Consider the following 14,486-nt stretch of genomic DNA (forward strand, 5'->3'; position numbering starts at 1 on the left):
CCACAAAACTGACCCCGCTTCATCAAACTACAAGAGTGAAAGTCCCAACGAGAGGGCAGGACGCAACCCATCAGTGGGGCAGGAAGAGGCCCACGGAAGGCCCGCAGCGACGCCCGGACACGCTGCCAGCTGGTCACACTGCTCCCAGCCCCGGACTGCTGGGGCCAGTGCCCACAGCGCCACTGGCACAGCTCGGCTCAGCTATGACCCAGGCACACCACCCGGGAGAGCTCTGGGGACCTCACTTTGGGGAAGACGTGGCAAAGGGACCGAGCACAACATGGCTGGGGCGGGCACCACACGATGGCCTGCTACCACAGGCCCAGAGGCAGACTGAGGCCCGAGCCAAGAAGAGAACCAGCAAAATGCCTCTGAGGGCCGGGCCGGGGACCGCAGTGCGGGTCCGAGCAGAGTACCTGCCCTCAGCTGTCCACAGCCGGAGCTAAACCACACGGCACGCGTGCAGTGGGAGCTTCCGGCCACAGACCCTGCGTGGGAGTCCACATGGCCTGCCTACCGGCGTACAGGTCACGGAGACATGTCCACGCCGTCAGTTCTCCTTAAAATCCAAACTGAACACACAGACATAGTAGGCGTGCTAAGTGAGACCAAAACCCAACCAGAGACCCAACCAGAGACCCACACTGCCCCCCGTGCCCACTCCTTGCTCACCCACGCTGCCCCGTGCCCACTCCCTGCTCACCTGCACTGCCCCCTGTGCCCACTCCCTGCTCACCCACGCTGCCCCCCGTGCCCACTCCTTGCTCACCCACGCTGCCCCCTGTGCCCACTCCCTGCTCACCTGCGCTGCCCCCCGTGCCCACTCCCTGCTCACCTGCGCTGCCCCGTGCCACTGCCTCCCCTGACCTCTGCCTTGCGCTCTTTATGGGCCCCACAGCCAGCCACGCCCTCAGTCCCTCACCACACCTGCCGCCTCCCCAGCTCAGCCTCACAACCACGACCTTGCACCACCTCCTTCCTCCTCGCCTCGAGCCCCCATCAGACCCCCAACAGGTGTCAGGGCCACCGCTGGCCAACTAGCTCATCATCTTCCCTTCTCCTGGAGTCGCACCTTCACACAGATCCTTGAAATCACGTTGGAGAGGCTGGCATCCTGGCACAGCAGGTTCGAGTCCCGGATGCTCCACGTGCACCAGCGCTTTCCGCTAACACACCTGGGAAAGCAGCTGCAGATGGTCCAAGCCTGGCCCCTACACCATGTGGGAGACCCGGACGGGCTTCGCGGGTCCCGCCTTGGTCTGGGTCAACCTCGGCCATCATGGCCGTCCAGGGAGTGAACCAGTGGATGGAAGAGTTCTGTGTCTCCTTTTCTTAGTAACTGCGCCTTTCAAATAAATATTCTTTAAACAATCATTTTTGTATACTGCCTTCATCTTTCTTTAAAGATTTTTTTTTCATTTTTATTGGAAAAGTAGATCAGATTTATGGAGGAGAGACAAATCTTCCACCCGCTGGTTCACTCCCCAAGTGGCTGCACCGCCAGAGCTGAGCCGATCCAAAGCCAGAGTCAGGAGTCTCTTCAGGGTCTCCCACGCGGACGCAGGGTCCCAAGGCTTTGGGTTGTCCTCAGCTGCTTTCCCAGGTGACAAGCAGGGAGCTGGATGGGAAGTGGAGCAGCTGGGACTGGAACCAGCGCCCATATGGGACCCCACTGTGCAAGGTGAGGATTTAGCCATTGAACCATTGCAAGGGGGCCATGCTTCTCTCATCTTCAAATCTAACGCCAACACCACATCTGAGTGTCTCCCTTAGAATCGCTGCCTGCGAGGGAGCTGGGCTGCCATGCTCCGGCTGGCCCAGCTTGGGCCTCCCCCAACGCCTCCCAAGCTGGCTGCACATGAGGTCCTCATGGTGGGAAGACAGTTTCTGGAGAGCTGACCCTTACGACGAAGCAAACTCCAAGTGAACACCCCTCGGGAGGCACGCTGCCTGTGAGGCTGTGCCATGAAGCTCAGCCTTGCGTCCCCCAGACCACTCCTGAACGCTGTCACACAGTGTGGAGAACAGCCTCATCCTCAAGTCAGACCAGAACCGCTCAGGGACTGCTTGCAGGTCACTGGCTCCGGAGGACACGCCGTCCCAGTCACCCTCAATTTTAAACACTCCACAAAAGCCCAGGAACGAGGTGGGGAAGTTCCGCCCGCGGCCCACTGGACTCACGGATACTCGGCCTCTTCGGGGTGCAGATGGCAGCGGTGGCAGCCCTCGGCTGCCAGGGCGGCGGGCGGCTGCTCAGCAGGGCTGCCCAGGAAGCTGCGCTTGGTGGCATTGGAGATGGGCACCGGGGGCCGGCTGCTCTTCTGCTGGTGCACTGTCTTAGCTGCAAAAGAGTAACAGGTGGACACGGGTGCGTAGCGGCACCCTCTGCGACAGCACCGCATGAACTCGACGCCCGGGGAGCGAGGCTCCTCTGAGCCTCCGGCTGTCACCAGGGTGCTCTGGGACACCAGCTTCTACAGACAGCCCAAGTGACAAACTGTGCAGGTGCCTGCACGCAGCTAACTGCTGTGCTCTGGCCAGGCAACTCTGCAGCCAATCAGTGTCTGACCCATCACCCCATGGCAGTCCGCTGCCAGTTAAGCTGCTTGCTTCCTAGTAAAAGCCCAGACCCAAGCCGGGCAGCAGAAAGGCAAGGCCAGTAGGACTTTGTCTGGGCCCAGCTGCTTTGAGGCCCGCGTGGACTCGGATGTCCCACCGTCCCACGTGGTCCTTCCCTGCAGCCACAGTACTGATGCTCCGGGCTGAACCTTGAGAGCTGACCTGAGGCGGGTGATGCCCCAGAGGCTTGATGTGGGCTGTGCAGTGGTGGCCCAGCCTCCTACTGGCAGGAGGAGCCCGATGGGATGAGGGTCAGCGGGCAGGAACACAGCAGCGCACACACTGCACAGAGTTGCCCTGAGCTCCGCCTGCTCCAGCAGGAACAGGAGGGGCAGCTAAAGGCAACAGGCTGCGTTCTCTTGCAGCAGCTGCGGGTAGGCTGCATGGCCAGGCTAGGCTGGAAGCACGCAGCACATCGGATCTGGCCTTGGGAGTCTGGGGACCCTCAGATTCTCGGACTCCCTGAGTCTGCCTCTCTGCTAGGGGCTCTGACCCCATGCTGCGGGGTAAAACGAACACAGCAGACATGAGATGGCAAAAATCACGGTCAAGGACACAGAAAAACCCGGAGATGCAGAAGGCAAAGGGTGGGGCGTCACAACCACAGCTGAGTGCACACAGCACCCACAGCACCCACTGTGCCCACAGCACCCACTGCGCCCACAGCACCCGGCAGGCCAGGCCGCTACAGGGAACAGAGGGTGCAGGCCTGCAATATCAGAGCTTGGGAGAGCCAAGCTCACAGAAAGGGACCGAACGCTGTCTTTTCTGACAGTGCTGGACAGATCCCACTGTCCCAGGAGGAAGCACAGCGCTTGCGGTGGGAACCCGTGACCCACAATGGGGGCAGGACAGAGGAGCCATCAGCTCAACTTGAGCCCCCATGTGCACGGCACCCTCTGTGCGCCCCAGGGCAAGGCAGACAGCGCAGAGGCCCCTTCTTTCCCAACGAGGGCTGGGATGGAGCAACCACTGACCCACCAGCCGGGCTGCTTGGATGGCGGTCCAGCCAGAGGCACCCACAGGTGGACCCTTACAGGACATGCGACCAGCCACTGTGACAGCAAATCCCAGGAGCTAAGGGGACTCCGCCTTGTCAGCTACAGGTGCAGCCAGTGAGCAGCGGCCCTGGCACAGCACAGCCAGGATTGTGAGGGAGAAGGTGGGACCAGCAGGACTAACAGGATGGTCCTTGCCTGGCGAGGCCAACATGGGCACCCTGCACAACCGCCTGCAGTGGAGGGCGGGGCAAGCAGGACAGCCACAGACCTGTGGGCACCCAGGATGTGCAGCTGCAGGGTGCCCACAGGGCCTGGCCAGCGGCATCTCAGGAGGGGGCCCAGCACGACTGCCTCCAGGAACAGCAGCCACACAGCCAACACGGGTGCCACATGAAGTCTCAAGTGAGGAAGACAAGGCTGTGCCACAGGAAGCTCCAGACAGCCCCCCACAATGACCGCAGCAGACAGCCCCCCACAATGACCGCAGCAGACAGCCCCCCACAATGGCCGCAGCAGACAGCTCCCCACCGACACCCACACCGGGACTTGCAGGGCCTGAGAAATGCTGCCTAGAATACATTTGCCCCCAACAGATGCCGCAGCTCTGGGGACACCCACACCTTGTCTTCACAAGCTTCTCTGGGGGTCATTCTGCTCCCCCAAAGTCAACCTGTCCTTGTCATTCCTACTTCCTATATCGGCACCTCTTCAGCATCAGGCACCTGCGCCCCCATCTCTGGCCACGAGTGCCCTCATGCCAGTTTGTCATCCTCACAGGCCACAGTTCCAAGGTCCGCTGCTAGGGGAGCATGCAGGTGGCGGCCCTGTCTGCTGCAGGAACCGTGGTCAAGCGCCCAGCTAGGTGTGCACTGGGAAGTGGAGGGGACCTATCAGGTCACCCCACCTGCACCTCTCGTGACGGGGAGGAGGTGGCAGGCTTGACGCCCTCTGGTCGGGAGGACGCACAGCATGTGAGAGCTGCCCTGGCCTCAGTAGTAGGGGATTCTTGATGGGGTTCTGGGGGACCCGGGGTTCCTGGGCAAGCGCAGGCTATAGTGCCACAGCTACTGCTAGACAACGTGGCATGTCCAGTAGGAACAGCCCGGGAGTCTGCAGCCACAGGGACCCACCTTTCCAGTAGGGCCCCGGTGGGCACAGGACACTGCTAGAGTCGAGAGCCTTGGCCCCAGGATGCCTAATGGCCACATCCAGAACTGTCCACTACTGGGCGAAGGCCAGACATGGTGCCACGAAGACAGACATGGCACCATGGAGCTGAGCCTGTGTGGCCCAGGGCTAAGCCAAGCCCCCCACGCCACCCCCTGCCATCAGTCACCGGCACTGAGGCTACAGCAGCACTTGGCTCCTGTCCCCAGCTGTACCAGCACCCAACAGGTAGGTGACCCGTGCTTGGGGACACAGACACTGCCCTCAGCCATCCCAGGTGCACACACCAGGCGGCCGGGGAGCCACGGTGGGGACTGACAGGCAAGGTCACTACAGAGGCCAGAGTAAGTAAACAGCCACGTGCCGGCACGCCACCCTTCCTGGCCAGCGTCCCCACAAGACCAAGGCACCTCCTGCTAGACGGCCAGCCAGCTCTGACCTGCTACAGGAGGTCCCACCCAACAGATGGGACACCAAACAAGGGAGGCGCAGCAGGCTGTGGCCACGAGTCCCACTGGCCACATCACGTCCCAGGGTGGCCCGGAAGTTGCACTCTGGCATCTGTGAGTCCTGGTCCCCAAGGGCCAGCAGGCAAGGGGGGTAAGAGGGGGCATGGAGACCCAAGGCTGCTCTGAGCCCCAGCATGGACTGCCACCTCACGTCACCGTCCACCAGCCTGGAAGGATGACTGTCCCCCGAGAGTCCGACCCTTTCCCGCCACAGACCCAGACACACGACACCCAAGTAGCCGCAGTTGATCAGCCGCAGCAGCACCCAGGGGTGAACCCACTCCTGCTCAGTGAGGGCAAACAGGAGGCCTGCCGGCCTGTCACTCACCACCCTTCAGTTCCTGCACGTCCCTGGGCTGGACAAAATCAGGCCTGACGCTCTCGAACCACCAGAAGAGCTCAGCGATGAACACCATCACGTTGGGCTGCAGGGGAGCAGCCTCCATGAGCGGCTCCCCCAACACTCGCGCGGGGTGTGGGGCGTGTGGGGCGGCAACTGGTGCGTGGGGGGCATGGGGTGCGTGGGGTGCGGGGCACGTGGGGGCGTGTGGCACGGGGGTGTGCGGGGCGTGTGGGGGGCGTGGGGCGAGTGGTGTGTGGCACGTGGGGCCATGGGGCGCGTGGGAGCGTGGGGGGAGTGGGGCACGGGGCGCGTGGGCCTTACCTTGAGCACGGCAGGTGCGTACACCATGTCCTCCAGGGAGAGGTAGAAGCACCTGTTGAGGTGCTCGTTGGAGAACTCTCTCAGCAGCCGGATGTTGTACAGGGTGTCGGCCAGCGACGGCGCCTCCTTCAGGCAGATGTCTGCCGGACAGAGAAGCCGGGGCGCTCAGAAAGCTACCCACCCGGGCCTTGGCAAAGCTCCCACCTGTGACACTGGCAGTCCCATGTGGGTGCCGGGTCGGGTCCCGGCTGCTCCACGTCCCCTCCAGCTCCCTGCCTGTGGCCTGGGAAGCAGAGGAGGACGGCTCAAAGCTGTGGGACCTGGCCCCACGTGGGGGGCTCAGAGGGAGTTCCTGGTTTAGGATGGACCCAGCCCTGGCCATTGCGGCCAACTGGGAAGCAAACCGGTGGACGGAAGATCTCTGCCCTTCATACAAACATAAAACAAGAGAGGTAGCGGCACAGCAGGTGAGACGCCTCCTGCACCACGAGTGCCGCTTCAAGACCTGGCTGCTCCTGCTCGTGGCCGGGGATGGCAGCGGAAGAGGGCCGCGGTATCGGGGTCCTGGCACCCGCACGGGGGGCCCAGGCAGAGATTTGTGCACCTGCACTACCCTCGACCAGCCCCCAGCCAGTGCAGCCATTTGGGGAATGAACCAGCAGAAGGAAGATCTTTCTGTAACTTTCTAAATCAACAAGACTTGAAAAAAAAATACCACCCTGTACACAGAATTTTTTAGAAGCCCCAATTCCAGCCTTGCCCACCTCTCCCTCTGCTGGCCATGTACCAGGGGTCTCTCCGGGCTGTCACCTTGCAGCCTGAACGGCCGAGAGCGCATGTCTCCTGAGCCTCCTGTCCTGTGTCCTAGCACTGGGGGTACAGTCTCCCTCCAAGAGGCAGCGTCTCACGGCTCCGTCTCTCCGAGCAGCTGCCGCAGCCGCCCAAAGCAGAGTGCGTTCACGGTCAGGGTCACCGCGCCTTCCTCCGAATCTGACTACTTTTATAAATTCACTGAGACAAACAGCTCATCTCAAAATTCCTTATTTTCTTCTTTTTCTGTTGATATATTTTTTCTTTTTGTTCACATATCATTATTATTATCATTATCATTTTATGATACAGTTCCATAGGCTCCTGGGATTTCCTTTATCCCCTCTCCAATTCCTCCCCCCCACCTAGTTCCTCTATATCATTACTAAAGTATAGTTCTTCGTACACAGTCATATGTCCATCATTGCGGGCATGGACAATGGCAGAGAGTCCCGCATCCTATTGTCAGAATATAGTAAATAGTTTCCTTGTAAGTCCATCTTTGTCTGGAAGTAGAGATGCATACTGCATTGCATCCTCACATCTGGATATGTTAGTCTCCATTTCACAGTTACCGTACATCCCATTAAATGAAAAGTCACAGTACAAAATCAATAATAGGAAGAAAAATACCATGAAGTTAAATATCATGTTACCTAGATATGACAGTCTCTGTTACACAGCTACTATACATCCCCTTAAATGAAAAGCCACAGGACAAAATCAACAACAGGAAGAAAAAAGAAATTAACAATACCATATAACATGCTACTAATGTATAGCTGAAGAAATGAAAATCAAGAACCTTCTTGAAGAAAATGATGCTACTGTGTGATCTATGAGTCACTGAAGAATTTAATCAGAAGAAATTCTTTTGAAGAGATGAAACTAACAGAAAACATCAAAACCCATGCGATATATTTTCCACTGATCTTTGTTGGTGAAATGTGTCTCTTCTAAACAACAAATAGATAGGGTTTGTTTTTTAACCCAGTCTACTAATCTATGACGTTTGATTGAGCTTAAGCCATTTATATTCAGGGTTAATATGTATGGGTGGTACTTTGGTCCTGTCATTTTAGGAATGGGTTGTTCATTGGTTTAGCCTTCTGTTGTCATTTTACTGGGATGTTCTTCACATTTGCCTTTGGTTTTGTTTGGTGCTATTCTTCTCTGTCAAGAGAACATCTTCAAGTATCATTTGTAGGGCAGGTTTGGAAGAGGCAAATTCTTTTAACTTTTCTTTACTGTGGAAGAATTTTATTTCATTTTCAAAGACAAAAGAAAGCTTTGCTGGATATGTTATCTCGGCCGACATTTTTTTCTCTTAGGATCTGGAATATATCACTCCATTCTCTTCTGGCCTGTAGAGTTTCCTGTGAGAGGTCTCCTGTGAGTTTAATTGGCATTCCTTTATATGTCAACTGATTTTTTTTCACGTGCACATTTAAGGATCTTTTCCTTGTGTTCGATTGAAGAGAGCTTGATGATCATGTGTCGTGGTGAAGATCGCTTTTGATCAGGCCTGTTGGGAGTTCTGTGCCCCTCCTGGATCTTGTTTCCTAATTCTTTCCCCCAATTAGGGGAATTTTCCTTTGTTATTTCATTAAATACATTTGTAAAACCAGTTTCTCTTTCTGCACCTTCTGAGATTCCCATAATTCTTTTTTTTTTAAAGATTTATTTTTATTATTTTGTTTATTGGAAAGGCGGATATACAGAGAGGAGAGACAGAGAGGAAGATCTTCCATCCGATGATTCACTCCCCAAGTGAGCGCAACAGCCAATGCTATGCCAATCCAAAGCCAGGAGCCTCTTCCGGGTCTCCCACGCGGGTGCAGGATCCCAGAGCTTTGGGCCGTCCTCGACTGCTTTCCCGGGCCACAGGCAGGGAGCTGGAAGGGAAATGGGGCTGCCGGGATAGAACCGGCGTCCATATGGGATCCCGGGCGTGCAAGGAGAGGACCTTAACCACTGCGCCACCGCGCCGGGCCCTCCCATAATTCTTATATTTGGCCTCTTAATAGTGTCTTTCAATTCTTCAATACTTTTTTTGGTTTTATCCAGCTCTGCTTGCAGCTTTTTGTTTGCTTCTTCCTGGTGACAGAAAATATCTTCCAATTCTGAGATTCTTTCTTCTTGCTTCATTCTATTTTGGAGACTCTCCACTGTACTTTTAATTTGCTCTACTGTGTTCTTCATTTCTGATAGATCAGCCTTGATTTGCTTTATTGCTGCTATTCCTTGTGTAAAATATTCCTTAAATTCTTTGAACTCTTGTATGTGCTTCTCATTGTTGATCAGAAGCTTTATAATGAGTTTTCTGAATTCAGTGCCCCCCCTTTTCTTGATGTCTTCCTCAGTTCACTCTGAGGTTGGCGTAGGGTTTTGTTCCTTTGCCGGGGAGTCTTCAGTAATACTCATTGTGCCTTTGTCTCTTCTTTTGCTCTTGGTCATTGTACTTCTGATTAGCAGAGTCTTCTCCTTGGGGCAGGTTTCTAAGCTGAGTCACCCACAGGTCTGCAGTTTGATTTTACTTATTGCAGTTGGTACCCAGCTCTTTGCTTGTGGCCACTTGTGCCACAACCTCCTGCGAGTTCCAGGTCTGGGTTCTTATGTCAGATTTCCACTGTGGTCTCCACAGCCCTAGCTCCTGGCTCACCACTCTCCACCTCCTGTGATACCGTGCTGAGGCTGCACCATTGTCTCTGCAACCTTTCTCCCACTTGCAGTTGGAGCAGGTCCCAGGATTAGGAGACACCATATAGACACTATATAGCTAGGTTGTTGGTGGCGCTGATCTTGCTGGAACTTGTTGGCTGTTAGGTCTGGGTGTCACACGGACCTATTTTGACGCATACAATGCCACAGTTGGTATTATTTTCCTGTGGAACCAGTGCAATGCACTGAACTCATTGAGTCCTCGTGAGCTCAGGACATATGCAGTTCATTGTTGTCCCCTGCAGTCCTAAAGTGTTCGCCACAGTGTCCAAAATGGTGCCTGATGTACCGCTACTAGAGTTCTTGATCTGCTGGCCATCAGGTCTGAGGGCTACCCAGACCTGCCTTGGGTGGAACCTGTAGAATGCCACATTGATGAGTTCACTGAGTCAGAAATGAGTTCACTCCCAGTCCAGCGTATGCTCAGACCTTTCCCTTGCCTTTGCCTCCTTAAGCAAAATGGCGCCCAACTCGGCTCTAGGGGGCTGACTGGGCTGTGAAATCCACTCTGTTCTCGCACTGCCTGTCTGGGATCTGCTGCTCTGTCTCTGCTCCTGGTCAAATCAAACGGACTAGCAGGACAGACAGTTCTTTGTCTGGGCTCACCTCCCAGACTCCCAGTGAACGGCCCTTCCCTTCACCATGAGTTCCGGCTGCTGGTGGAGTTCAGATCACCACTTGCTGAATGCTGCTGGAGTATCAGTCACTGCAACACCACACTGTTATGTTCGCTGCTTTCCTGTGTCTGTCAGTCTCCAGGTGCCCCTCTGCTGTTGTTCTGTCCTTTCCTATTTCCTGGAATGTGTCCTCTTTGCTTCATCCTGATTAAATGTTTCTGCGTCCGTTTAAATGTGTCCTTACCCTATTCCGCCGTCTTGATTCTCCAAAAATTCCTTATTTTCAACATTAATTCATTCTTATTTGAAAGGCAGAGTTACAAAGAGAGGAGAGACGGATCTTCCATCTGCTGGTTCAGTTCCCAAATGGCCACCACAGCAGAGCTGAGGTGATCCGAAGCCAGGAGGCAGGAGCTTCCTCCAGGTCTCCCATGTGGGTGCAGGGTCCAAGGCTTTGGGCCGTCTTCTGCTGCTTTCCCAGGCACATCAGCAAGCGGCAGATTAGAAGTGGAGCAGGCCCAGCGCAGTGGCCTAACGGGTAAAGTTCTTGCCTTAAACACGCCAGGATACCATACAGGAAGTTCTAGTCCCGGTGGCTCCACTTTCCATCCAGTTCCCTGCTTGTGGCCTGGGAAAGCAGTCAAGGATGGCCCAGAGCCTTGGGACCCTGCACCCATGTGGGAGACCTGGAGGAAGTTCCTGGCTCCTGGCTTCGGATCAGCATAACACCAGCCATTGTGGTCACTTGGGGAGTGAATCATCAGATGGAAGATCTTCCTCTCTGTATATCTGACTTTGCAATAAAAAATAAACAAATCTTAACATATATATGTATATAAAGATTAATTTATTTTGGAACTGGTGCAATGGCTGCTCCTCTGCTCACAGGCACCAGCATCCCTAGGGGCACCGGTCCGTCTTTCCTGTTCGTGGCCTGGCAACGCAGCGGCGCACAGCACCTTCACAACCACATTCAAGTTTCTCAGTCACTGGGACGCTGCCCCTCCCCCCAGTGCACTGTGTGTATGAACACAGAACTGGATAATACACGTGCACGCCGGACGAGGTGCACACAGAGCTACGACACAGAGCTACACACACAGAGCTACACACACAGAGCTACACACACAGAGCTACACACACAGCTACACACAGAGCTACACACACAGCTACACACAGAGAGCTACACACACACAGCTACACACACAGCTACACACAGAGCTACACACACAGAGCTACACACACACAGCTACACACACACAGCTACACACACACAGCTACACACACAGAGCTACACACACAGAGCTACACACACAGCTACACACACAGTTACACACACAGAGCTACACACACAGAGCTACACACACAGCTACACACAGAGCTACACACACCTACACACAGAGCTACACACACAGCTACACACACAGAGCTACGACACACAGATCTACGTGCACACAGAACCACATACACACAGAACTGCTGGAATGGACCTGGCAGGGAACTTGGTGAACTCCCCTGATAGGCTGAAGTTGCTGCTGGAGAGCTGGGGCTGGGAAAAGGCCACGTGAGGCTGGGCTGGAGCATCTGTGGGCATATATGTAAGCTGGGTCTAGGGGGGAAGGCCGGGCTGTGCCAGGCTGCAGCACCTGTTAGAGAATGCTGAAACTGAGGGTGGGCCATGTCAGACTGTGCCGCAGCACCTGCTGGCCTGCACAAGACCGGGGGCTGGGTACAGGCCTGGCAGGGGAACTTTGGGAACGCCCCTGCTGGGCCATTGCTTCCACTGGGCAAGGTGAGAGCTGGGACTTGTGGTGGGCTGAGCCAGGAGAGGCTACAGCACCTACGAGCCGCCATGTGAGCCGGGCCTGGGGGTGGGTCAGGCTGGGGCTAGGCTGCCATATTCACGGCACAAGTCAGAGCCAGCCTGGGTGCAGCCAGCCAGGCTAGGCCACAGCACCAGCTGGCAAGTGCTAAGACTGAGTATAGGCCATGCTAGGCTAGAACCTCCTGGCAGGTGTAAGATCCAGGGCTGGGAGGGGGCTGGGTAGAGGAACTGTGGGTACTCCTGCTAGGTTACAGCTCCTGCTGCTGGGCATGCGAGCTAGGGCTAAGGGCAGGCCAGACCAGTCAAGACAGCAGCCGTTCGCCGTGTGTGGGTTTGGGGGGCAGAGCCACAGATGTGCAGCGAGAGCCAGACTGGGAACAGGATGTAACAGGCTATGCTCATGCACAGGCCAGCGGCCGGCGGGCCTGGTGCGCGTTAGGGCTTGCTCCACTAGTCTGGGGCACCCAGAGGTATTTGTGAACATCAAGCCTGTGCAGAGCTGGGCTGGGCTGGGCCGGGCCGCAACACTGACCAGGCAGCCGCACCTACCGCTCTGTGAGCTGGCTGGTACAGGTGCCGGATCAAACTTGACCTTGCACTGGCGGGCACACACGAGTCAAGTCTGAGGTCACCCCAGGTGAGGTTTCTTGGAGGATCCCGCAACAGCCTGCTAGACTAAAACTCTGACCACAGGGGAAAAAAAATCACAGGACATGTGACCCTTGGAGTGCCTCAGCTGCTGATGCCCGTGGAGGACAGCCTGTCCAGGTGCCATGGAGATGTGACAGCCAGCACAGGACATCCGCCAATGCCTCTTCATCAGAGGACGGAGCACAGAAGCGGCTGGACCACTGTGCTGGCCAAGCTTGGCAGCAGGTGTGTGGGTCTGTGGACGCACTCAGGTGGACTTGGTCAGTCCAAATGTGAGAGGAGTTAGGCCATTCTGGGTCCCCAAGTCATTTCTCTTGTCAAATATAAAATCCCCCACCATGTCTTAGATTCACCAGAGCATGTCCCTTCCAGGGGACAAGGGTGATATTAGCATATCAGTTCCCCACCTGAAGCATCGGCCATTACCTCCAGCCATTGTGGGAGGGCCTCAGGCTGATCTCCTTATCATTGAAAAGGGGCCTGGAGGAAGTGTAGTACCCCTATGCCCAAGGCCAGGAATGTCCCCTGTCTGACACCTGTCTGGTCCTTTGCCCCAAAGCCAGATACCAGGGGACCAGGAATTTCCTTCTGTCCTTGGGGAGCCCCTTTGAAGTAAAGCTTTAAAAGGTGCATTCCCCACCATTAATACGGGTTCTTGTCCTCCTGCCACTCTGGCCGGGGTAAGGGTCCTTTCTATCTCAGAGCCCCCTCCCGTCACTAGGGCGGGAGTCTCTCCTCTCAGCTTTTCTAATAAATCTTGCTTTAAAACTAAACTGTGTCCACACGAAAATTCTTTCCTCGAAACAAGAATTGAGGCTGCTGCCGTATTCGGGGTCAAAAACCCTGCAACACAAAGACCCCGCAAGTTTTTCTCAACCTTAGCACCACAAAGGCAGTCTCAGGACTACCAAAGCCGTGAGAACCACAGGCAGAATGTCCCTCGCCATACTTGGGGTCCGGGGCAGCACCCCATGACCGTCCCCTCGCCTTCCCCTGCTGCAGATTCAGGAGAACAGAGAAAAAACCAAACACGTGTCCCACCCCCCTTCCTCCATGGCTCCTCCACCCTTCCCATCCCTGTCAGAGGCCCACAGGGGCGTGCAACCCTCCACTATGCAACAACACTAAAAATGCAAAAACAAACAAACAATCCACAGAGAACTACACACAGACCTACACAAACACACAGAGAACCATACACACGGAACCACACACACAGACCTACACAAACACACAGAGAACCATACACACGGAACCACACACTCACAAGAAATGCCTCCACACAGTCCCTAACCTAGCACACATTATATACAGCAGGAGCCAGGCCCCATGTGCAACAGACCACAGCCAGAGCCTGCCCCCAGGCCCCCATCACTGTCACCAACCTCAGCCACAGCCTGCCCCCAGGGCCCCCATCGTTGTCACCCTCCTTAGCCAGAGCCTGCCCCAGGCCCCTGTCACCCTCCTCAACCAGAGCCTGCCCCCAGGCCCCGTGCTTGACCATCCATACCGCCCGGCGGGCCCCACAACGTGCCCCGTGGAGTCACTGAAAGGACGCAGCACATCAGCCACACTGGCGGGCTGCAGGCACACTGTACCTGTGCTGCTCTCCACACGTCACATGGAGAAGCAGTCCCAAGTGCCAGCCAAGGGACTGGCTGACAGACAGCCTGCAGACAGCACAGTGCCACGCCCGCAGCCGTCCCCCGCTGCCCTCCCTCCCACCAGGGCGCACGCCGCTGACATCAGGACCTGGGATTCCTCTCCAGGATCACAGACAATGCAGCTTCCTTTCTTCTACTAAGATTTATTTCTTTGAAAAGAAGAGCGAGAGTCTCCGTCCACAGTCCATTTGTTAGATTGCCACAGCAGCCGGAGCAGGGCCAGCTGCAGCCAGCAGCT

At 55.9% G+C, this 14,486-nt stretch overlaps 1 protein-coding gene across 5 annotated transcripts in view; it reads right to left on the reverse strand.

Annotated features, from left to right (window-relative positions):
• CAMSAP1 (calmodulin regulated spectrin associated protein 1) overlaps nt 1–14,486 on the reverse strand; it is a 48,597-nt gene that overhangs the window by 9,477 nt on the left and 24,634 nt on the right. For all 5 annotated transcript variants that reach the window (XM_040962853.1, XM_040962850.1, XM_040962852.1 and 2 more), the window contains 3 exons: nt 5,961–6,100; nt 5,625–5,721; nt 2,182–2,341 (listed from right to left, as the gene is read on the reverse strand). In XM_040962853.1, the coding sequence (XP_040818787.1) occupies nt 2,182–2,341; nt 5,625–5,721; nt 5,961–6,100 (397 nt within the window). The remainder of the gene's footprint in view (nt 1–2,181; nt 2,342–5,624; nt 5,722–5,960; nt 6,101–14,486) is intronic.

Source organism: Ochotona curzoniae, unplaced genomic scaffold (genome assembly GCF_017591425.1).
Source record: "Ochotona curzoniae isolate NIBS_2020 unplaced genomic scaffold, NIBS_Ocur_1.0 scaffold_3208, whole genome shotgun sequence".
In the NCBI taxonomy this organism is placed as follows: Eukaryota; Metazoa; Chordata; class Mammalia; order Lagomorpha; family Ochotonidae; genus Ochotona; species Ochotona curzoniae.